Raw genomic sequence first — 26,522 nt, 5'->3', positions numbered from 1 at the left:
TGAGTAAAATGGTTCTTTTAAAACTTGATGTATTTCATGATTATATATACAAAGGTGTTTTTAAATTTGAATATGCATATATTTATGAGGACAATTAAGACATTTTTAAAAAGAACACAAGTAATACGAGCTTTTAAATTTTGTAACCTTAATTAGTTCCTTCCCTTAGTATTTCAGGGAAGATCAAACCATTTTCCAGACAGGGATTTGATACCACTTTATAGTGTTAATGAGATTAGGTATAAGCATTGCTAACTCTATTTCAGGAATTCCACTAAAAATATAGGGCTTTAGTTTTAGTTTGTTGCTTCTGCAAGAAACTGAAATCACCTCTATTCTGCTAGACACTAAATGACTTGGTAACTGCCCTTCCTTTTTAGATGCAAGTGAATCAAATAATTCCCTGTTTTTATGGCCACCTTAGTCCCACAATCTTTTAGTCATTAATAAACATATTCTTCTTGTGGCCCAAACTTGCTTTGAATCGCATCACCAATGGAAGTAAGAGCCTTCTACTTTCTCAATGCGCAAAGCACAGAGTTAGGAACCAGATGCTGTACCCAGTGCATCAGCCATGCATTTGCTCTTCATTTCTGAGTTTGCTAACCTCCCTTTGTCCACTGTGCAAATCCTCTTAGGAGGCAGCCTACCCGAGTCTACTTCAGTTATTACTTCTCCCTAAATTACTGCCCCTGGGCTACAACATCTGGGTGGTTTAAATCTTTTATATTAGTTTTCCTGGTGCAAAAAGATAGTCTGAATGCCATTTATTTAAATATTTAAAAGATCTCCCCACATATAAGAATTTTATCTCTTTATATATACCTCCATTTCCTTAAAACACATCTTCCTCTTATGGCTCTCTGTCTACCTCTGGACCACTGCCTTCTCACCTGTAGTACCCATCCTTCTCTTCATCCCCTTAACTCATTTCCACTGTATTCATCTCTCACAGAACAGTTTTTTTACCATTGAGGAAACACAACCTATTTATATAGACATAGTGAAACTTGTCAATCAAAACCTTATGCATTTGCCATTCGATCATCTAAAAATCTGTCCAATATGGTAGCCACTAGCCACACATGGCTATTTAAGATCAATTTAAATCAATTTAAATAAAATTAGCTTCATACTCAGTTTCTGTTTCTCTTTGACCACATTTCAAATGCTCAACGGCCAAGTGTAGCCAGTGTCTGTGGTGCTGGACAGCACACACATACGATGTTTACGTCACTGCAGAGAGTTCTATTGGACAGCCCTGATGTAGGTCCTGATTCAACTTTAATAGTACCCACACCCTTGAGAAATTCAGAAGTTTAATAGCAGAAAAAACTGGGGGCATAGGTAAACATGGCTCGCCTCCTCACATAGCCCCATCGAAATTACAACTAAAATACAGAACCACCACTCAGAACTATCAGAAATCAAGTTGAATGGAAGTCTGACAACTATGGGATTAAAGAAACCACATCCATCCAGACTGGTAGAAGGGGCAGAGATATGGAACAGGCTGGTCCCACATGCATATGTGGTGGATAAAAATTTGGGAGCTATGTCTCAGGAGCAAGGAATCCCAGCTCCACACCAGGCTCCCTGGCTGAGGATTCCAGTGACAGGAAGATAAGTCCCCATAATTTCTGGCTACAAAAACCAATGGGGATTGAGTCAGTAAAATAAACTTCTGGAGTCCCAAGAAGCTCCTCTTAAAGAACCCACACACAGACTTACTCAGATTCACTCTTCATGAGCCCCAGCACTGGGGTGGCAGCTCAAAAGGCACCAGTGCCAGACAGGGAGGAACTGAAGTGTTCGACATTAAGGCAGGAAAGACGATTTTCTCCAAGACAGAAAGTCAGGCAGAGACCATTGTCCCTTTTCTGAGCCCTTCCCCCAGAAAGCCACAGAGCCACAGGACTGGTAGGCTGCTGCCACATCTGAGGTTCCATCAATCTAGCTAACAAGGTTCACCCCATCTTAGAGATCCCCTGAAACTCTGTCCCTCCCAACTTATAGGCCCAAACTGTTAACCATGACTTTTCCCTATGAATGGCTTGTCTTGGCTGATGCTTCGCCACTTCCTAAATCTTCTCAAACAAGCAACGGCCAGCCTCAGTAAACCTCCAGCCCCTGCACCTCTTGCTAAGTGGTCACAGAGCCAGCACTAGCAGCAGCCAGCTTAGATTCACAGCTTGACTTCACCTGGGAATCTCCAAGCTCAGCACAAGTAGCAGCCATCTCAGACTGCTTTATAGCTCATGCAGGTGACCTTGGGCAGAACACAGGTAGGGGCTGACCCTGGGCTGCACTTCTCAGGAAACCCCAGGGCCTGTGCACCCAGTGGACAGCTACAGACCATGTTAGAGTACCAACATCCTGCCCATGCAGAGCTGATCCTCCATGGAGGGAGGAGGTTGGTGGTCAGTGGTCATAGTCAGTCCTTGCAGCTGACTGGCCTGGGTAAATCCTTCCTATTGACCTACCAACAGCAATCAAGGTTCAACTACAAAAGGAGGGTGTACTCAGCCCACACAAAGGGCGCATTTCCAGTACCCAACTTAGGTGATAGGGGAGGATGTGCAACTGGACCTTACAGGACACCTATTACATTAGATCACATTCCAAAACAGGAGTCATAGCACCTCTACCTAATACATAGAAACAAGCACAGGGAGGCTGCTAAAATGAGGAGAAAAAAAAAACATGGCCCAAATAAAAGAACAGATCAAAACTCCAGAAAAAGAGCTCAACAAAATGGAGAGAAGCAATATATCAGATGCAAAGTTCAAAACACTGGTTATAAGGATGCTCAAGGAACTTAGTGAGGACCCAACAGCATAAAAAAGATACAGTCGGAAACGAAGGTACAGTAATTGAGATAAAGAACAATTTACAGGGAAACAACAGTGAAATGAATGAAGCTGAGAATCAAATCAATGATTTGGAACATAAGGAACAAAAAAACAACCAATCAGAAAGAATCCCCCAAAATGAGGATAGTGTAAGCAGCCTCTGGGACAACTTCAAGAGTTCCCAAGTTCAACAAGTATAAACTTTCACATTATATGGCTGCCAGAAGGAGAAGAGAAAGAGCAGTAAATTGGAAATCTGTTTTTAAAAATGAAAGAACACTTCCCTAATCTGGTGAAGGAAATAGACATGCAAGTCCAGGAAGCACAGAGAGTCCCAAACAAGATGCATGCATAGAGGCCCACTGCAAGATACATCATAATTAAAATGCCAAAGGTTAAAGATAAAGAGAATCTTAAATGCAGCAAGAGAAAAGAAGTTAGTTACCTACAGGGGAGTTCCCATTAGGCTGTCAGCTGATTTCTCAAAAGAAACTTTGTAGGCTAGAAGGGATTGGCAAGAAATATTCAAAGTCATAAAAAGCAGGGACCTACAGCCAAGATTGTTCTACCCAGCAAAGCTATCATTTACAAATGAAGAGCAGATAAAAAGCTTCCCAGACAAGAAAAAACTAAAGGAGTTCATCATCACCAAACCATTATTGCATGAAATGTTAAACTTATTTAAGAAAAAGACTATCAAAACTATGAACAATAAAATGGCAATAAATATATACCTATCAACAACTGAATTTAAAGAACAAACTAAGCAAACAAGAAGACAGAGACAGAATCATGGATATGGAGAGTGTTTTGATGGTTGCCAGTGGGGAGAGGGAGAGGGAGAATGGGTGAAGAGGTAAGGGGATTAAAAAATACAAATTGACAGTCACAGAATAACCATGGGAATGTAAAATAGTGTAGGAAGTGGAGTAGCCAAAGAACATACATGCATGACCCATGGACATGAATCGTGGTGTGGGGATTGCCTGAGGGAGTGGGGGGTTCTGGGTGGAGGGGTGGCAAAGGGTGAAAAACTGGGACAACTGTAGTAGCATAATCAATAAAATATAATTCTAAAAAAAAACAGGAAAAAAGAAAAAAAACAGGATCATGGAAAAAGCAGAAAACATTAATAAATGAAAGTACCAACAAATTAACCAAGTCTAAAAATAAATAAATAAATTCCCCAACTAAATAAATTTTCTATAAATCTTTACATTTTTATTTAACAATCCAGTAAGAATCTCTTCCTAAACATTACACACACTGGCTGGATTATAACGTTTTTTGATTCTGAAGTAATCTATAGATTTTTAAAATCATTCTTTAAAAAGAACACTTATGAAGCTGCCAACTTACTCCTCATTTAGTTATAAACAAGTTGAAAAGCTTGGATGAACAGAGATGTAAGAATGGTTTCAACCACAGTAAAGCCCTCCGAATGGCCAGACAATCTTACATCCTCCAGCCGTGACAAGGGGGCCATCTTCCCATGCGCCAAGCATCTACTCCTCCCACAGCCGGCTTGGCTCTCACTCCCCCATGAAATCTGCCTGAAATCACCCACTCCCTGAACACAGCAGCCCAGAGTTAACCTCTCCCAGCTCTGTCCAACTACCATCTCCTCTGCATACTTGCACACTGTGCCCGTCTCCACGTTCTAGTCACCTACTACATGTCTACCCTGCCTATAGGGCTGGAAGCTCCTTGGGGGCAAGAAAGAGATGGACTCTTATTTTTATTTGCAGCACCTAGCACTGTGTCTGACATGGAGAATGCCTTCAATAAATATGTATTAAACTGAGCTGAGCAAATAGGGCTCAAACCTGCTTTTCACTCTACTCTGACTTCAAAGTCTTGCTGTTGGGGATATTTGAGGTGTAATCACTGTAATCTACTTTTGTCACTGTCTACACTTAATTACAAGACATTTTAATTAGTTTCAAATGTTAGCAAGAGCTATTACAGGCTATGATCTACTTGGCTACTGGAAGCTTATCTCTATTTGCTTTCTTGACTAGTAGCCTCCTGATTTCTTGGGGAAACAAAAAGATTTTCTTTGGCCCCAAACAGACTAGTTAATGGATTTTCCAAGTGAAATCAAGAATGCTGTTCAAACCGAATTCTTTAATATTTTTCAAAATATACAAATAAAATCACTGAATAATGAGATTTAATGAGCCAAAAGACAACAGTATTGTCAATATTTAAAACTTAGATAAAAATTCACTCTCTCAAGTATCTCCAAGAAAATGTCAATTGGTTTTTGTTCCTAAGAAACTTAACTTTATAAAATGGGCAAGCACCTAGATTTCAAAAACGAATCCCAAATATGTCATGTATTGTTGAAATATCATTAGTTCACATGTATGTGCTTTTTAAATCAAAATTCTAATAATCTTGATTGAAAGTCTGACATTAGCAATCAAAGTTTGAGATATAATTACTCAACACTAAATGAAAACTGTGAAATTCAAGACAATGGTTTCCTGACCAGGAGATATATGGCTCCTTTTGGTTAATATCAAGAAAGTCAGCTGGATTTTTTCCCCTCTAGCTTGGGTTGGGAACCTAATGGTTCTTTTGCTTTTCACCTCCCCTTTGAATATTAATAGAATATCACACTTCACAACATTTATGTTGAAAGACAGAAGAAACACTATCTCTGAATTTGTTGAGGGACTTGTAGAACAATTTTGTAATTCTTCTTCATTTAGAACACTACCCTCGAGATTACACTTGTATAGAGATTTTGAATTTCTAAAAGCATGCATAGGCATTTTCACATTTAATGCAAATTGTTGATATACATGATTAGCTCAATTATTCAGGCAACATCTGCTCAGTTTACATATTACCCATGACATTTCCCTGCCTTCTTTTTTTCTTTCTGGCTTTGTACTAAATTTGATTACTTTTTTTCTCACTAGCTTTGTACTAGTGACAAAGGAGAAAAGAAGATAAGGAGGGGAAATTCAGGCTGATCATATTTAAAAATTTACAGAAGTCTTTTAGAAAGAAATGACTGAGAATATTAAAACTGCTAGCTACATTAAGGCTTTCATGAGTGGAGGCTTTTAAGTGATTTAAATTATTTCAATGTTTGTGATTGACTCAAATACCCTTAATCTACAACTTGCGATTGATAACATGATTTTATAGTCATTATTTCCTTCATTTAGGCCCGTGAGGTAGGGGTGTTATTCCCATCTTTATAGGTGAGAGAACAGGAATACGGACAAAGTTGATCTGTCCAAGCAGAGGCCAGGATTAGAGGCCAAGTCATTTGATCCAAGCTGAGCACCCGTTCCCTGAAATCGGCGTGTGTCAGACCTTAGGAGGCTTGTAAAACGCAGATGGGGCCGAAGTTTCTGATTTGGCAGGTCTGGGGTGGGGCCTGAGAATGTGCATTCCTTAAAAAAGGTGTGACAGATTCTGCTCCTGCTGCCGGTGGTCTGCAGACCACAGCTTGAGAACCACAGCTGCCTCCCTCAGCTCTCTCCATATCCCACGGAGATAGGAAGCACATCAGACCAGGGAAAGTCTCCTTGATGGGGTGTTGCCCTGTCTCTCATGGTACAATATTAAGGAAACAACAGATCACTGAAGTGAAATGCACAACTAAGAAACCTTTTTGCGTAGGGTCAGATTGATCCTTTGCCTCTTCTAAGCACTGAATTTAGTAGGTGAAACACAGAGGCACAGGACAGTAAGTAAAACTGTCCCCAAGTCCCTGTGCTCTCCCCAAATACACAGTATCACCATTGGTGTCCATCAGTGCTACCCCAGCTTTGTGAAGGGTGACTGATTTGCTCTGACTCCTTAGAAATAAATGGCTGTCCTTTCATCGTCCACCCCAAATAATTTCTTTGAGCCTTCCCTTCCTTTGCATTGCAAAATATGTCACTTAAAATCGGCATTATTCTGTTTATTTTTTTTAGACTACTCAATACTGTAGATGTTATGCTTTTTGAGAAAAATGGCCAGATTGTGACGCCCCGGACAGTTAATTAGCTGGAGAATCAAGATCATGCGAATCACAACATTCTATGTTCCATCCATCTGATGAAAATATAATTGCTGCAAGAAATGGATTACTGACAGTTTGTGAATGTTTAACGTCATGGTCTTACCTATGCACACTAGATCCATAAAACCATACATTCCATAGCAGATTTGAAAAAGGATGTCCTTCCTCTGCCACACTGCATAGGGGCTGAAGGCTGACCAGAGGAGCCAGGTCACACTCGCTATTAAGAACAGGGATCCTAGGATTACAGCAATCATCTGAACTTTCTCAACCAGTGTTATAGAAATGCTTTGCCACTAAAAGAAAAACAGAGGCATGTAAGAAAAAAGGTGCTGTGCTTAGTTTTAAAAAGAAAAAAAAACATTTTTATCTCCATGTTTCTCTTTGTAATTTTAGATCCTTTTCAATCGGATTGGCCCCCAAATGAGTTTTTCCATTTCATCCAGGCTATACAAAATAGACAAAGAGATAAGTATTAAAGAATTGCCTTAATTTTATTCTTTTCAGTACTTCACCATTCTACAAATTTAGTCTAGTTTTATTCCAGAACACAGTACTGAGTGCGAATGGCTGAGGAGTATTTAGTACCTGGAATCACATTATCATCTTTCCGCATGCACAGAACTAAAAACATTCTGGAGAAACATGGTGAGGACTCCTCTATTTGGAATTTTATTTTGCTCTTAACAGATATGGCTACTGCAAAAGAGGGAATTTCTTAGTTCATGAGAAAATGTGAAAAACAAATAATTAGGTTATATAAGAACAAAAGTGAAAAAGCTATTTAAGGTAAAATACTAGAATAATTATAAGGGAACTATAAAATTATATATCATCTGTTACTGGTACTTCTCATGTAGTCAGATGTTACTGACTTTTAATTATCTATAAGGTAATCCATGAAGCCATTTTTGTCAAGATTTAGAATTTGTACACAAATGGAGCACCTTTGAAACTCGTAAACTGTATAAAGCACACTCTATTCAATGGGGAAAGTAATCTGAGACAATGTACAGTACAAATGATCAAAAACCTTTCAAGGGTGCTATCAACTTGAGAGAATTAATTAGTCATGTTCACACTTTTGCCTGATGGAACAAAACTAAAATCACTATATGGTATTCCAGCAAACAATGAAACTCAAAACCACTTGTAGATTCTCATTCTGTGTGAAAGAGTTCCAACTGTTGCAACATATGGCTTGTCAGAAGAATTCCTAAACAGTTTAAATAACCTTTAAAAACCAATGAGCTGAAGCGGGCCAGCATCTATTGGGTGAATCTGGAATTCTCTTAAACTCTTTACTTACCTGAAGTCTGAATATGTGCATCCACAAACAGCTAGTCTATCACTACCCACACTGCCCTCTCTCCCTCTCACTGTCACTCAGTCTTTCTCATCATAAATAATTTACATATAGTATTTAAGCGTGCATTTGGCCATGCATATTCATGGACAACCTTAAATTCTACATTTATGAAAGACTAAATATCAATATGCATTTGAAATATTTCATTCTCTAGAGTCATTTATTTTTCTTTTAAAAACAGAACCAAATGACAAAGTTTGGTGGAAATTCCATAAGAAAGACATTTCTAATCATTTTAATACAAAGATTCATTTACTGAAAAATGGTTCTTGCTTTCACAATTCTGGATGAATAATAATTAAACTAGTCAACATTATTTTATCATTACCAATCAATCAATGTTGTATTTCAAGCTGGCTTTTCACTAACTTCCTGACATAATTTTAAACACATGAATTTCAAACTGCTAGGCATCTGAACTTCAAACCATTTTAAATTGGAGTCACCAAACAAGTGTGGAGTATCACTGTCCGCTGTTCTTGTCTAGTGCTGATGCTCACTAAAATCTGCATGAAGTACAACTACATGGTAGGCAATATAGAGAATGGCTTTCAACTAGCATCCATCCTAGATGGGTGCTCTCGTGTCTGCATGCATTAGGACACCCCCCATCGATTTATTAATCACATCAGATGAAAACAAAGTATACTTTTAAATCCATGAGGCAACGGTGTTTGCCAGTAATCCTTTATGTTCCAGATTCATCACATAATTTTAGTGGAGTTAAATTTGGACAGCTCAATATTGTATGGTTAATTATATTTAGCTTCAATTAGTCTTACTAATTAATTGACCCAAGACTGCCTGCATGCCAATTCAGTAACAAATGGTGGCTAGAGGCCCTACCAGACTCTTGGATTTGGGTGAGCTGGTGGGATTGTTTGATGTGGCTGAGATGTCTCCTGAGACACAGGAGATTGTGGTGGCTCTCAGAAGTAGCATGACTCACAGTTAGCATGACGGCAAAGGGGGTGGGAGGGGCGCTCAGGTGGCAGCCTTTTGACACATGAGACTTAACTGTTCCTTAGCAGAAAAAGTGAATGACTAAAGGGACAGACCTCCTAGGAATAAGCAGCATTGATGCTTCACACTTAGTGTTATAGCAAATTTTAAATGGTTTAAAACTCAAATACTTGGCAGTTTGGAATAAATGTGGTCAGAATTATGTCAGAAAGCAAAGAAATTAAAAATGCAATTATAGTACACTAAGAAGTTTAATTATGTACTATTATCATAAACAATTTTTCTTTGTGGATATAAGAATTTGAAATTTTTGAAGCTTATTTTTAAAGGATAAACTGCTCAAGTCTATAATGAGCTTACTGAAATTTTTCATTTTGTATCTCTTCACTAACTATGCAGATCTGCCTAAAAGTGCATTGATGTTCTTCATAAACCAGTGAACCTTAAAATCAACACCATTTCACTGAATGCCTAATAAGAACCAACCATTATTGAAACCGAAATTATTAAACCAATTATGAACATAGGCATTTCCCTTTGAACGCTGATAGTACCTTGGTAATTTCTTTGCCCACTAGATACTGATCTTTCTTCTTTTTGCCATTACGTGCAGTAAGTGGGATGTGTTCACATTCTTCCCACAGGAAAACAATGTGGCTTTCCACCACTAGGAAACATCCACCTAGCATCCTTGCCCCGGAAGGCACACATTATCTACAGGCTCAGCCTCAAGGAGCTGTGCTAATGGACCATTAGCCTGGGCAATAAAAATAGAAGATGAGTCTCTCGGGACTTCTGTCTTTCCCCAATGGGATCCAAGGCCTGGATTTCCATTTGTGAGACATTTCTAAATCTTATACAACATTTGTCAACTGCTGAACTCATTTTCTCTCCTAAAATTTGATATATAAAAATGTATGTATACAATACTTTTTTCACTTAAATTTCTTCCCAAGATTGGAAAGGGAAACAATAGAAAAATAACCAGATTGGCTTTAAATAATTGCTATTATTTTATTTCTTTCCATGACATTTAGGTATGTGTTTATACTTTTACACCCCTGAAAAATCCAATTTTATGTAGCCTATGGGATCTCGCCAAGTTAGACCAGTCAGCTCCTCTTTTGGAAGTTTGTCCTCATTTAGTGGACTGGAATTTAATGACCCTAGCCTACATTAGGGCTAATACATTAGGGCCTACATATAGGGCTAATACATACCAGGTACTTTTCTAAGAGGTTACATGTATTAACTAACTTAAGCCCCAGGATAACTTTATCAGGAAGGCACTATTATAATCCCCATGTCGTAAATAAGTAAATTGAGGTAGAGAGATTAAACAATTTGCCCAAGGTGAAACACCTAGTGAGAACTACAAACTGAGATATAAACCCAGGAAGTCTGGCTCCTAGGTCCACACTCTTAATCCTTATACTATGCTGTGCAATACCACCATCAAGCTCTAATTAATTGCATATTCCCTGTCATTTCTGAGCCACAGCAATTTTCCCGATAAAAGCTTTGAGTCTTCCCTCCCTGAATCTACTGAAATAGCTTTCCAGCTGGACTTCTAGCTGTGAATCATTCCCTGATCCTCTATGTAACTCCTTAGGCCACGTTCCTAATGAAAGGAGAACCACCCCTGCTGGGCTGGACTCTAAATTCTGTCAAGGACGGTTAAGTGTTTGGTCCAGCACATATACCCAGTGCCTGGCGCATAACTGCTGCAGGAAAGATGAAAGAAAGGATAGAGGGGTATTACTGAAAAAAGAGGAAAGATGGGGGAAGGAAGCTGGAAGAAAGGAAGGGAGGAAAAAGGGTAGGAGGAGAGAGAAGGAGAGGCACACTCCTCAATGTCACTTCACCTGACTTCTCTGTATTCTCCCAAATGCTATGTACTTTCACCTTTGGCCCCTCTCTGCTTCAGAGCATGTTCCCTCCTCAGCGTGCAATGCCCTTCTCCCCTTTTTTCCCATCCATCCTTAAAAGGTCCTAATGCCATCTAAAGCTGTCTGCCTCATGCTGTTCCTCTTCTAAGCAGAACCCCTCTTTCTGGTCCCCGTAATCCAATGTCTATACTCCTGTTCAGTTTAGATTTCTTTCTCACTTGGACCCCAGGTACGTGTTTATCTCCCCGCTGTCCATGGACTACAGGTCTCATAACAGCAGAAGTGGAGTCTCGTCTCCCTTTACGTACACCAACAAGCTGAACCCACTGCTGGTGCGCAGGAAGACTGCCCAAAGAGCCCCAAATGACACAATGATCACCTTGAATTAAAGCTTCTTGCCTTGAATGCAAGATATACATCTCCACTGTGAAAGCTGCGTTCCATGCCCCAGTGGGGTGAAGGGGGGTGGGGGGAGGGTCCTAAGAGAGACACCCTTTTCACTAGAGTTAAGGAACCCACAACCAAAAACCTTACATAACAAACCTTGTTACTCCTTTACCACCCAAGCCCAAACTTCGTTTAGATTCCTCACGAATAAGCAACCCAAACTTCAGTGTCTTTGTTCTGTCACTTCTTCACAAATTTATTGTTTTTTGGCCTACAAAGTATAAAAAGCTGCTCATTCATCATTCTGAAAGTATCATTTTTGATCTCCCGTGTGCACATATTAAATTAGTTTTTCTCCTGTTAATCTGGTCTTTTTCAATTTTGTTAGTCCACCCATAAGAACTCAAGAGAGGCAGAAGGGGAGAATTCTCCCCCTCCCTGATGACACCAAGTAAATGCTTTGGATGCACAGTACCCTGACTTTAGTTCCATCATCGCTCTGACTGCCAGAGTAACATTCTCTCCGCACCCATTCTAGTACTACCTACTGGATAAAGCTGCACCTGTGTCCGAACCACCAGTAAGTAGGGAAGTGAGCATTTAAACTTAGATCTGTTTCCAAAGCATATGTTTTTTTCTAAAATGCCTTTCTCTCTGTCTAGACATCATTATACCTATCTATCTAAAAGGCAGTTGTAGGGGTGGAAAATAGTCAACTATGAAAAGCAGCTCATCAGAAGTGCCAACTAAATCTGATCCATGTAGCTTTCCAAACGGCATCCTCAAGTATTTCTTGAATCTGAAAGTTGCCGTTTGTTAAATGAGTATAAACATAAAGAAGAGAATCTCAAAGAATTATTTCTTTTAAATTTTAATGAAGTTTGGATGGAATTAAATAAACTCCCATTGGAAATTAGTTAACATTCTCTTTATACTGTTCACAGATGCACCAAGTAAGGGCCACCAGTCATAAAAAGATACGAACAACGTGCACGGCCCGGAGCTGAGTATCGTCCTGTGTGAGGGGCCACGCTACTGTGGCACTCTGCATGGGGAGTTAGATGCCTGCTCTCGCCCTTACCCAGGCTGCTCTGAAGCCATGGCAAAACTTGTTGCCCTTACCAATGAAATCCCACTAATCAACACAGGTCTATTACTGCCTTCAGAGTAGAAGGAGTAGAAGAAAAAGCTAAGAATTTTCTTCAAAGAAATGATGGGAGCCTAAGCCAAGGTAAGACCAAGAGTCAACCCTTGTAAAAATCTATTTCAACCAGCAAGTTAAGAACTGAAGAAAGGCCTAACTCAATGAGCCTCCTGCAAGCTATTTAGAAGCTGTACCTGTCATCCCATTGTCTGAAAGAGTTAGTATACCTTCTCAGTTTAGAATTCAGTTTCCTCCTGAACGTAACAAATGCTCACAGAGAACAAGATGGAACTCAGAGAAAGTAGATTCATTCAGTGTGCATTAAATCATTCCATCTAAAGTACTCTTTCATCTTTGTTTGTACGAGAAAGGCCAGATATGAATCATAAACTAATAGATTTGTAGCACAATGATTTATAGTGCACAGGTGACAGGTGGGATTACTCAACAGTGTCACGGGAGAGAACACCTGCTCTGAACAAGTGTCCTCTTCAGTAAAATGAATTTAACTAAAACCTATTTTCAATCATCTTTAGATGGCTTTTAAATTGAACCACTAAAGTTGGGATTTGAAATGCTGGCTGGAAAGATCTCAATGTATAATCAATTGGACATGTGGAAACAACACTCAATTAATTATATTCCCACTCTGTAGAACTGTATTTATAGGCTGCATATTAAAAGTGATTTTATGGTTTGGTATGGGTCTTCTCTGATAGAAAAACATCTTCAGCCTGGCTGGTGTGGCTCAGTGGCTTGAGCCAGACTGAGAACCAAAGGGTCACCAGTTCAATTCCCAGTAAGGGCACATGCTTGGGTTTGGACCAGATCCCCAGTGGGGGGTGTGTTTGAGAAACATTGATATTTCTCTCCTTCTCTGTCTCCCTCCCTTTCCCTCTCTAAAAATAAATAAACAAATTTTTTTAAAAGAAAAGAAAAATATCTTCATAAACTTACCACAGCTGAGATAAATGTCAGGTGTTAGAAATTTACTTTGCCTCTAAAAAAGGTGAAATCTAAACAGCCTAAAGAAAATAATTAGGAAAACATAAAACTGCTTCTTTAAGATATTACTAAAATTGATAAAATTCTAGCAAGACTAACCAAGAAATGAAAGAGGAGATATAATCACTGATCCTATAGATAAAAATAGTAAGGAAATTTCATGCACAACTTAATCACAATTAATTCAACATTATCAATAAAATAAACATTTTTGAAAACATAACTTATCAAAACTGACTTGAGAAGAAATAGAATTCATGAATAACCCTATATAAAGTAAATTGAATTTTTAATCAAAAACCTTTCACAAACAAATGAACAAACACCTCTAGGACAAGATGATTTCACTGGAGAATTTTATGAAACATTTAGAATATACAATATTAATCTTATGTAAACTACTTCAGAAAATTAAGGGCAGAAAAGTTCCCAATTCATTTTATGAGGCCAGCAAAAACATGAAACCAAAACCTAACAAAAACATAATGAGAAAATTAAAATTGTAGACCAATATCCTTTATGAGCACAGATTTTTTAAAAAATCTCTATAGAACATTAGCAAAATCAAATCCAGCAATATATAAAGGAGTGGAGTTTATCCTAGGAATGCAAGGTGACTATAACATTCAAGTGTCAATCAGTTAAATTCACCTTATCAACCAACTAAAAAAAAGAGTCTCTCAATAGACTTGGTACAATTACGACTAACATCCATTCATGATAAAAACTACAAACAGAGAAAAAAGTTCTTAACTGAAAAAAAAGTGTCTACAAAATACTTAAAGCTAAAGTAATACATAATTACGGTGAAAAAAATATCTCTGCACCCTATTCAAGATCAGGAACTAGACAAAAATATCTACCCTTATTCCTCCTATTCAATACTGAACTGGATGTCCTATTCAATGGAATAAGGCAAAAATAAAATAATAACAAGTATAAAGTTTGTAAAGGAAGTAGTATAAAATTGTCTCTATTTGTAGATGACATAATCTATGTAAAAAAACCTTATGAAATTAACAAGAAAACCTAACAAACCAGAGAATTTAGCAAAACCTCAAAATATAAGGTCAATAAACAAATGTCAATTGTATTTAAATGCCAGCAGCAAAAAGATGGAAAATAAAATTACAAAACATTACTATCAATATATAAAAAAACACCATAAATCCAAAATTACATAGCACTAAATTTAAAAAAAAATCATCTATGAATCATTGCTAAAAAAACCCCTAAAGACCTAAATTGACACTTAAGGATTTGAAGGCACAGTATTGTCCAGACAACCATTCTCCCCAAATTTAACTTCTACACTTAAAATAGAAAATAGTACCAGAAAAACAAAAGTTTCTTATCATTGTTTACATTATTGAAAAAGAAACTACTCCTTTAGAGTAACCATCAATTAGTTGATATTATCAACTGAAGTCTAACTCACAGTGACTGCAATTTCCAAAAGAATTAGGCAAAAGGAAGACCTCTACACCACTTCCTCATGGGCGAGAATCTTTACTAGAGCTCCCTTCACTACTGGTAATGAATATCCTCTGGAGGACAGTGTCTTGGCCACAGATCATTGCTTTATTTAATTAAATGCCTGGAACTAGATCATGTGACCAACAGAAATGCAGAGAGGTGGGCGGGCAGCTCCCCGTGTGTGCTAAGGGAAGCTATGAGGGATTCACCTCATTGTACACAACTCAGAACATCAACAATTTTTTTCTCCAGAAACCTGGAAATTCCAAGAGGTTTCACAAGCCATGTTTCATAACTTTGGAAATGTGCTCAATATGGGTTGTACCTCAAGGTGAGGGTCATCTTGTAGGATTAGTGTCTGGGACTGTTGACCTGGGCCCTAGGATTAAAAGAGAGAAATTGTCTTCTTCCAGAAAGGAAGTCCCTGGGTGGAGAGGAGCTCTTAGAACACTTCATTCCAGCACTGAGATTCTTCCCAGCTTTCCCCATGACAATGGGTTCTGCTGGGGTGGACACGTGAATAACCTGGGACTTTAGAGCCTGAAAAATAAAGTCCTGGAAGAATTCAAACAAAAGTGAAACTGGCCTGAGGCCACTTTGGCAGCAAAGGGACTGAGAATCCAGGCGTACGCCGAAGTGACCAGACAAGCCTGTAAAGTCTGAAAATGCAATTCCAGGAGGGGAGGAAACTGATCCAAAGTGAAGGTTTGATCACTAAGTGAGAAGCAAGACTAGCAGAGCCCAGATACATGGAGTAGGAGGGATGCTAAATGGGTGAGGCATCTGTGGATGGCCAGGAACCAGGACACGAACCAAAAGGGTGAGATGGGCCTTGTAAAGAAACATCTGTCCAGAAAACCCCTGCCAACAAAAGCTGTCCTTTATTACCCAGATGCCCCAGCATGGAGACAGGAGACCGAGTCCTGAAGACTACCCGATCTGCTGTTTCCAGGTCCACAGGAAGGAGTAGGTCAACCGCAGACAGGTGCCAGTGTTTCTTATACAAGACGAGTATCCTTAGTTAGACAGTTTCATCAAAGAAAAACCTCGCAAATGACTGAGTATTAATAAGAAAAACTACTTTTCAAACTGATTAGCAAACAAGATTAATTCAGCAACTATGGCGTATGGAATCTACATAAGAAACACCAAAGGGCCTGGATCTCAGTTAAGAAAAGGCATATCTATTCCTCCATTTGTTTCTCCAGAACTATCATGTCTTGTTTCTCAATGTAATTTCTTGTTCACATGTATTGATTATGATTGATTTTCATATACTTGTCAAGGCCTTTCTGGTCCACATTTAGCAGTCCAAAGCTGAACTATAAAAACATTTTAGCTCTACAGTGTTCAAGAACTTATGTGGCCTTTTTCCCTCTGTGTGTTAATTATTTCTTGTAACAAAAGCAGGTGCTGTCCATTATTCCAAATCAAGGACATTTGGCCCAACTGCCAACTGTCTAATAAAGTTAATCTTAGTAACTAGACTTTGCCCCATATGAATTTAATGTGTGTCTACATATAATGCATTTTTGTTTCATTACTCTCCTCAATATTCGGTATTAATTATGCTTAAACACAGTCATCCCAGGGGATCTCTATCTAGTAATTACTAGGTGGTCATAATCCTATTTGCCTGTTCTCCCCATGAGGAGTTAAAAGCTCTCTTCGCTGAAGGAGTTTATTACAACTCTCAGTGGACTGTTACTGTTTTCAATCTTGCTTTTGGAGTAGAATTTTCTTGGAAAGCAACTACCTTCCCATTTGCAATACTTCAGTTCATACAGACCAAACACTTATTCTGCTGTTGGTCAGAACGGCGCCCTTGGTAACTAGGGACCACAGCATGAGACATACCACCACTTCCATGGGATTTAGGCAGCATCTTTACAAAGCGGCTTTCTCTTAGTGATGGGGAGGCAGCATAATGTGTTGAGACAGAGAGCTGTGAACTGGCTCTACTACCAAACAAGTTATTCTTCTCATGAGGACCTCGATACCCCATTATCCTGAGATATCAAATGTCACTTTATAGAAAAAAACATTGAGGTCCTGTTCCTGACTTCTCCACTTGATAGTCTTACAGCCACTGGCCAGTCCCCAGAACCCCATTAAGGAAGGAGAACGGGCATGAAGGCAATCATTCTGAGATAACTACGTCAAATGTCCATTTACAGAAAAGGGCATGATCAAAGAAGGTAGTATGTTTGGGAGGCTGTGAAATTTTTGTCACTCGAGAGTAGAATCCATGTTGGTTTTTACCTTCAAATAACCTATAACCTACGGAAGGCTTAGACCAATGCATGCGAAACAGAGGGGGGCCAAACAGTAAGCCATGGCTGAGCATAAGAGGTGGGAGTTTCATAATGGGAGTCAGGTGGGAAGACACCAAAGCAAGCTCACGCAATCCAGAGTGGCTTTCTGGACGGGACAGGCTTCCTGTCAGTGGCAGGGAGAATCTGGAGATGTTGAAGACTGAGATAGGACCTTCTAGGCAGGAACAACCTTAGCAAGGTCCAAGGAGAGGAAACAACTAAGGATGCTCTTTCTGTGGCACCAAATTTAAAATAACGCTGTGTCTGAAGGACCCCAGAGGAACCATCTGAGAAGTAAAACATGTGGTAAGTATCTGACAGATTTGGCTGTATACCATCTAACAATATGACTAATTTCCTCCGCGTAAGTCCTGTGTATGTATGATTATCTGTTTACACATCTGCTTCCCCGATCTCACTGTGAGCTCTCTGTAGGCAGGAATTGAACCTTTTTGATGTCTGAGTCTTTGTTACTTGGCGCAGCACCATGGCACGTTAGCAGAACTTAAGAAACATTAGGTCAATGAATTAGTTTGGTTTTGCTTTGTCTCTTCACATGACTTGTTTCGACAGCATAAAGACATCCCAAAAGTCACTTTAACTTTCTAATTCTAGGCCTGTGGTTCTCAACCACAGCTAATTTTGCCCCATCCACTTCTCAGGGGACATCTGACAATCTCTGGAGACCTCTTCAGTTGTCATTACTGGACACGATCCTACTAGCATCTAGCGGGGAGAAGCCAGGAACGCCGCTGAACATCCTACAATGCACAAGTCAGCTGCCACAACAAAAAGCTGGCCCAAATTGTCAACAGTGTAGCAGGGGTGTCCGACCTTTTGGAGTCTGTACCACACTGGAAGAAGAATTGTCTTGGGCCACAAGTTAAATACACTGTGACGTGTAAACACAAAAATATCTCATAATGTGTTAAATAAACTTACGATTTTGTGTTGGGCCACAATCACAGTCATCCTGAGCCATATATGGCCTGTGGGCCGCAGGCTGGACACCCCTCGGAGAACGATAAACCTTTTTCTAATCCATTACACTTAAGACTAAAAGAGATGCCATGTTAGGACTTTGGGGTGTTTTAGTTGTGTTCTCTTCTGAATTTAAAGCAAGCTTATCTTTTAAAAGAAATGAAAGGAAAGAACCTAATTCTTTTCAAGATAATTACTCTTAGTTTCCTGGGAAACTTAACAGCAATGATGTCCAAAGTGTGTCTTTGGTCATCTCATCAGCCAGAAAACTGCATTACGTGGTGACTGTGGCCAGAAAACTGCAGGAGAAATGGATGGTGCAGAGAGGACAACATCAAATAGTGATTATTATGCTGATGTATTCAAGGTAGCTAGTTAACAAGTTCAAATTCTTTGTGACTCTGCCTGCAATAACCTACGTGAATATATTATTACAGCATGCTAATTTGTTAAATGAATGACAGATGTTTCAATGCACTTAGATGAGTAAGGAAAAAGCATGTTCCTTAAGGAAAGATTTCTTTATAACATGGGAAGATAGATAGAGATGGACAGAAGAATTAATTGATGAAAAGGAGGAAGGGGAGAAGAAGGGAAGAAGTATAGATGGATAGACTGATGGGTAGAAGGATGAATAGATGAATGAATAGATGACTAATAGATAGATTTACACCATATAAATGGATGGATGGGTGGATGATAGATGGGTAGATGATGGATGGATGATAGATAGATAGATAGATAGATAGATAGATAGATAGATATACAAACAGATGAATAAACAAATGAATGGATGGAGGAATGAATGGACAGGTGGATGGACAAACAGACTAACCTGCCTTCATCCAAAGCCACAGTTAAAGTCACTGTAACATTTATAATGTTGTATGGCCATCCTGTATTGTGTCTTCATACACTATAATCACCCAAATTTTAAAAAAATGGTTGGCCTTCTCTGTTTTTGGTTGGGGATTGGAAGAAAGCTATCGGAAAAGGTTAGGATGATGCTAACATTCTGGTGCCAAGCAACTTCTGGAGCAGGCCCCCTTTGGGTCTTGGGCAGGAGAAACTACCCTACAGACTAAACGACCGGTGGTTCTGGAGAAGAGATGGCTCGTCAGATGGGAGAGAAGAGCAAAAGCACTCTGGTAGTGAGACACGGAGGGCAGGGACGAAAAACGTGTCCACTGACCAAATCCAGCCTCGTCCACATCTGAACATACACAGTTGAGAAGTGCCCTCATAGAAACACGTTTGGAAGGAGACAGAAAGCTCCTCAGAGGCCCTTCATTTTTAGGAAAAGGGTGGTTAGGGACACCGACTGGGGGTACACAACATGGCCACTGGATGTGGTCCAGTGTTCCTGTTACTCTGCCACGATGCCTCTGAATTTACCCCGAAACCTCATTCTTTCTTCACTTGGGTCATCTTCTCAGTCCTATGGGCTCGTGTACTATTCACTCTCAAGCCTGTCTCGCGAACCCAAGGGAGTCAGCCCATCATTTATGACAGTGGCAGAAACCTTGTGCCCCATGACCCATAGCGTTAGAGGGGACTGGGGGAGAGCCTGGGACCTTGACCACAGCTGGGGCCCTGGCTGCAGGTGAGCTGTTTTACTGTTGTGACATTTCTGTCTATCCTGAAAAACATTCCAAAACAGTGAACATTTCAGAAGGGATAAATATGAACTTATCTACATGACAGCTGAACTAGCTTTTAAACTACCTGTGAACAAGACATAATCTAATGAAAGACGTGAAAGAAAATTTTCTAGAGTTGTCTTTTCCCCAAGAGATATTTAGAATGAAAAAATAAACTAAGTGGTTTGGAGAAAAGAGGAGGGCCTGAGGGAAGAACTATTGATTTTTCTGGTAATCAGATCCTGTATTATTGCTTTTTAGGAGGTTATGTCCCTATTAAAAGACAATTGATTCTTCAACAAATTTTGTTGACAAAAGTTTTGTAATTGGAAGTAGAAATGCACAACTAGAGCTAAGTATGCTTTGCAACAGGAAACTTGTACCCCCAAATAATCAATAAATTATTAAACAGCTATAACATAAAATGTGCCCCGCCACTAAAATAAATAAAGCCTATATCTTGGCATTTTAGGGCTAAAGGAGGAAGGGGGAAGGAGGGAGGGGGAAGGGGGAAGGGGACCTGCTGGTGTCCAACTGTTCCCAAGGCAGGACAAACTCCAGGTGGTGAAAAGGAGCCGTGTCACATTTGCTCACCTGTGGAAGACTCAGCCAGCTTGGGGCTGGGGAGCTGGGCAGAGAGGGGGTTGCAAGGCATGAGGTTCAGAGAGAACGCAAATGGGAGGTGAGGCCAATGGAGGCGGCCCACAGTGGGGGATCTTTGGAAGCTGCTCTCACTGACTCTGTATGTCTGGGGGTGGGAGAGTGAGCAACACAGGACGAGGCTGGCGCACCTCCAGGTAGTGGAGGCACATAACAGAGTGTGCTCTGGGCTGTGCTTCTCCTTTATGGAGACAGCATCTGTGTTAGTGCATGTGCACGTGTGTTCACATGTGTGCATGCATGTTTCTGATTATGTGCCTGTGTCTTCTGCCTGGTGTTGATGATGGTTAACATCACAAGCCTCAATGTGATCAGACTTCAGTGAGAGTCCCAAATTTGCTGTTTCCTGTATAATCTAGGAAATTTGCTTGACCTTCCAAAATCTCAGCTGCCTCGTTTGCAACACAGAATAACAATACCTACCCCAGAGGACTGCTATGAGCATCTCAGGAGAAAACTTTCAGGAAAGGCTTAGTAGCATCCCTAAAACATAAACACGCAAAGAACAGCATCTAGCTATTAAATGTTAAGACAACGGAGTTCCCGAAATGCACCACCAGAGCAGTGCGCAAAAGCAAGCCCAGGGATGTTGTCAAGTGGGCAACTTTTTTTCCCGGACCATGAGTGGAGCACACCAGTGAAGTCCAACTTGGGGAACACATCGTCTTCCCGGTTCTCTAGAAAGACTAGGCAAATTATATTTATATATTTTTCGTTGATTTAGAAAATATTGTAACATGTGCAATTCTAAAGGCCTCCCTTAAAAGACAAAAATGATAATGCAAAGGATTCTTGGTTAGGATACTGAGATCGAGATCACATAATTCAGTTTCTGTATTTTTAAGATTATTTTGTACAAAGGAGCCATTAAATTGTGTCACTGGACTCAGGAGACTGGATGAAATGAGGAAGACTATCCATCTGCTTTCTCATGTTCCCACTGTTGTATTATTTGCAATATGGGCTACAAGTTGTGTGTGAAGGGCAGCATCTTCATGTATGAAGTGGCAATCATGATACAATATAATATAACATACAATGTAAAGTGGATATTTATTTGAACTATAGAGTATTAGAGGTTAAAAAATGCTTAGAGACATTCTAGTCCAGGCGCCCATTTTAGTGAAGCTGAGGATAAAGGTAAGCTGATTTACCCAAGGTCACACAGCTGGTGATCAACATCATAAAAGTTACAGATCTTTACATGACCACTAGTAATAGCAAACTCGAAAATGATGTGGATTTATATTTCTAATCTCTAGCCTGTGAATTAATTGCTACTGTATTCCTTGAGGTCTGACAAGAAGATACTTCATTTAGTATCAAAGTCTATCAAATTAAAGAATGACACGGCCAGAAAGCATGATTTTTTATGGTATCCATGACAGGAAATTGCTAATGCATGTCCAACACTACTGGCAAACTTAAGTCTAGGCAATATATGACATGTTTAAAGTAAAATTGGCTCTGGTAGATACATTATTTTTCCTCAAAATTATTAGTACCTTAACATGATTTATAGAAAGTTCTTTATGCAATGGGTTGGCAATGTTCAAGGTATAACTTTTTTTTTGGTGGTGGAGAATGGAAATTTCCATTCCAAAGGACTCCAACATATAGTTAATCATTTTAATACAACAACCACAATTAATGTTGACTAGTGATCCAATGAAAAGCTTGACGAAAATTTGGAAGAATATTCCTACGCATACTGAAAACTCAATATGTTATTAGGCCTTGACTTTAAAACAAACAAAATTTTAGAAAGAGAGTCCTTTTAGATCAGAGGCTATTTCTCCAGTTAAAGTATATACAAGGTTGGGCAAAAACAGGTTTACAGTTGTTCATATGGACAACAGTACAATAATTAACAAGTAAGAATAAACTCTGGTTTCACATACTCACAACTACAAACGGACTTTTGCTCCGCCCTGTGTGTACTTGAATGAGGAGGACAAAAAGGGCGTAACTGAGGAATGACATCAGTGTCAACACCATGCTGTAGTGAGAAATTGTTAACAACACAACCCACCCTCCTAATGTCAATATTTGATATCAAGGGAATATTTTTATTTCCGAAGGAAAGCTATTACCGTACTTGTCACAGAGCTGGTTTACAATGCCAGGATGAAAGGTGACAGAAACCTTGGCTTTACACTGTAAACTGAGAGGATACAGCTGAAGAATACAGAAAGAGTCTTAAAATCTGAAAAACATTGTGTTTCATTTTTGCAGTGATTATATACGAGGGACAACTGCTTACATGCCCTTTTCTTCTCGCTTCCAGCTGGTTAGTCTCCCAGGAAGCACCGTTTCTCTTGGCAGTGCGGCCCCCGCCCCTCTCGGCCCAAAACCGCCGCTCGGCCCAAGCAGCGGAGTTGGAGGGCCTCGTGGCATGCGTCCACTCTTGAAGGGGCTGACGTTCTTGGAAGTCTTTCTTTTACAATCAAGAAAAATGACTGCCTAGATTATTAATATGAAAATGAAATACAGCGTGGTTTCTCACGCTCCCCCTTGATTAAATTTACTTTGTTTGGATTGCTGTTTTAAGAATAAAAAGCGGTGTTGTAGGGAAAAAAAACATTTATCAAAGCTTTTCTAGTCGTTGACATTTATCCATAGCACTTATCGGCACCCCATGGCTCACACTGCCGAGATTATTTCATCCTTTGGCAGTGACTACATTCCCGTCATCGGTGAGGCTCATGAATGAGGTTATGAATCTTGATTCTGCAGTAACATTTTTAATGGAGGCTGAGATGCATCTTTGGAAGGGAAATTTTTCAACAAGCATAACTTAAAATGAAGTATTTAGTCCATCTACTTACGAAGATAAAATTTGTGAGTCTAATTGAAAGCACCATTTTGGAAGGAGTGCCCTCTTGTTCCTCCATTTGACTGCCGTCCCAACACTGACACCCGACAGGCACTCACACCCTCTTCCCGTGCTTCTCTCCCTGACTGCCTGTTTGGTGCTGCCGGCTTCCCCCTCAGCTAAGGCAGCCGCCAAGTGCAGCTGGATGTCACAGCCTCTTCAGTGCAGGAGAAAAGAATGAACTCATCAGTACATCTGAATCAAGAGGCCTGAAGGTAGAAGAGGGGACAGAAGCAAGGCATGAAAGGGAAGTATTTTCTTTCTTCAAAAAGCACTTTCAAAAACCATGAATGCTGGTAGTCACCTAGTATTTTCACATGATGGATAAAAGGAAAGGAATAAAAAGATTTATGTTAAAATTTTGTACCAGTTAAATTGAAACTGGAAGCTGTGACATAGTTTTGCACATTCCTCGGAGGAGCTAAACAGTCTCCTGAGCACAGGATGATGTGCACTTCGTGAGGCAGAAACCTTCTTGGAGCGAGATGGCAGTTCAATGCTATGATCCCAGCCTTTGAAATATGCAGGCACAGCAAGCAACAAAGAAAACCATCCCTTTACGTTTATTTATCAAGTCCATGAACAGTGTTTGTGAAGTTAGTGTGTCCTCAAAGGAAGCTCTTCAATTACGTGAGGCTTACTGCCTGTCTGTCTGTGACAGCCAGATTGAATCTGTCTGCATAAAGTGAAACTGGTGGACTTCGGTGCCGGGGCCTGGGACTCTCTCCCACCAGGGGACACACGGCAGCTGCCCACCGCCTCCCTACACGTGCCCCCACTAACAGGAAGCTGGGATGCCCACGTCTCCATGCTTAGGATTTCACCCAACAACTCTGAGCATCTCAAAGCGCTTAGTTCAGCATGACCCATGCCTCCAATTGCAGAGGACTGTTCTTACACATGGTTTAGAGAATAGTTCCTGCTACCATATGAACTTCTGAAAGAAGGAAGTGTTGAGCTATTGTTTGCAACTTGTCTAAGAGGACTGTGTAGCAACTTGAGAAAATTATTCTTAGGCTACTGGAATCATAAATAAAAGCTGCTATTTGGAATAACAAGTAAATAACAGCTGCTACTTGGGCTACTGGAATACGTAGTAAAAGCTGCTATCATCCCATACAATGACATCACATTTTGGAATACATGGAAAGAATTTCAGTTTATATTTCCATTGCATGGAGGTATAACCTCATACAAGAACAGTTGCACAAAAATACCTAAACCTAGGGACAAATGTTGAAGAGACTGGATTTGGGTACGATTCCCACAGAAAGTGCTTTCTCAGACTCAGTGCTCCTGCAGGGGCAGCCAGCGGGAGGGGCCAAGACTTCCTTCGGGCACAGGGATAAAAGCTCACGGGGAAGAGCTGACATTGCCCAGTCAGGACATTTGAGGACAGAGATAATAGGAAAGAACTAAGCTCTTACCATAATGTCACTCTGGCAATTAGAACCTCAAAGGGATTATTTAAATTCCAAGGAGGAAACATACTGAGAAGGGCAGATGCGTAAACACTGCAGTAGTAACAGCAGTGAGGAATTCACCAGAGGAGAAATGAGAGCAAGAGAAAGGAGGAGCTTAGCAACTGTGCCTTCTGAAAAGAGCCACCTAACTTCACGCACAGAGGAGGGGGCAGCTGAGCCCCAGGATCGCTCTGGAAATTTTCTCAAATTGATTTTCTTCCACACGGAGATGAATAAAATATGACTGAATCAGCTGTGCTCTAGTATGGTTCACTTGGGAGGCTGTGAATTATTTATTCCCGAGTACGTACCCATTCAGTATATTTATTCACTAACCTTTTAAAGCCATCTTATAAAACGATGCAAATTTTTCTTAAATTGGTTCATTTGGGTAAAGCTGCTTCAAGACTAGCTTCTTCCTTTTGCATTCCTGAGCTAACGTTCATCTCCACATCTGGAGAAAACAGCATCCACGTGGAAAGTGCTCTCCACGCGGCAGCAGCGGGCAGCCACACCCACACTGGGACTTCTCCTCCAGAAAGCCGCAGGCCCACAGAAGTTGGTTGACTGCTCTCTTTAAACTCAATCACTTTCGGAAATAAAGAAACAGACTTCACTTGTCTGTCCTGTAACTTAGTGCTCGCTCTGCGCCTGGCGCTGGACATGTGTTGGTGAAAAGCTGGCAAGTTCCTCCTCACATAGAACCTACAGGCCAGCAGAAGACACGAACGTTAGATCAAAGCGGCACAGAGGAGGATGGTGTGCAACTATGCGTTGTGACGAGCCCTGTGAGAAAGCACTGGCTGCTTGGAGAAGGAGAACAGAGAGAGCTCACTGAGCCTTGGGGGCTCAGGGAAGCCTCTCTGATGAAAAGGCACTCAATCCTGAGACCTGAGGGAGGGATGAGCACGAGTGAAAAGCAGGGCGACAGGTGTGGCCCCCGGCAAAGGGAAGAGCGTTGTGCGGATTCTGAGGAACGTGTGGAACTGTAGACGGAATCTGGCAGGAGAAAGGGGCAGTGACAGGGCATGGGCTCAAAGACACAGGCATGGCCTGGGTTAAGCAGAGCCTGTGCGTCCTTTGAAGTTTTCTCCCGAGCTCACTTGGGGAACCAGCCACTAAAGGCAGGAGGTGGTGTTTCCTTCTCTGCCGTATAGAGAATGGATCTGATGAGGGGAGAAGTAAAAAATCTACTTAGGAGGTCATTCAACTGGCTCAAATAAAAGTTGGCCAACTTTGGCCAGATGGTGCTAGAGAAGGTAAGTGAATGAAGAGGGGGTCCACTGAGATGGGGAAATAAGAGGAGAGTGAGGTCTGAGGGAAAAAACCAAGAGTTCTGCTACAGGCATTTAGGGGTTTTTTGTTTTGTTCAACCCTCACCCAAGGATATCTTTTTATTGATTTTAGAGAGAGAGGAGGGGAAAGAGAGAGAAAGAGAAACATCGATGTTAGAGACAAACATCGATTGGTTGC

The 26,522-nt window shown here is 40.3% G+C and overlaps 1 protein-coding gene across 1 annotated transcript in view; it reads right to left on the bottom strand.

Moving 5' to 3' along the window:
- The window catches only part of MARCHF11 (membrane associated ring-CH-type finger 11), a gene marked incomplete at its 5' end in the record, with an annotated part of 89,880 nt that overhangs the window by 17,603 nt on the left and 45,755 nt on the right, over positions 1-26,522 (bottom strand). Inside the window, one exon of the mRNA XM_028527684.2 lies at positions 6,986-7,178. Within this exon, the coding sequence (XP_028383485.2) occupies positions 6,986-7,178 (193 nt within the window). The remainder of the gene's footprint in view (positions 1-6,985; positions 7,179-26,522) is intronic.

Source organism: Phyllostomus discolor, chromosome 3 (genome assembly GCF_004126475.2).
Source record: "Phyllostomus discolor isolate MPI-MPIP mPhyDis1 chromosome 3, mPhyDis1.pri.v3, whole genome shotgun sequence".
NCBI lineage: Eukaryota > Metazoa > Chordata > Mammalia > Chiroptera > Phyllostomidae > Phyllostomus > Phyllostomus discolor.
Note: the sequence above shows the minus strand (reverse complement) of the source record. Positions and strands in the feature narration are given on the sequence as shown.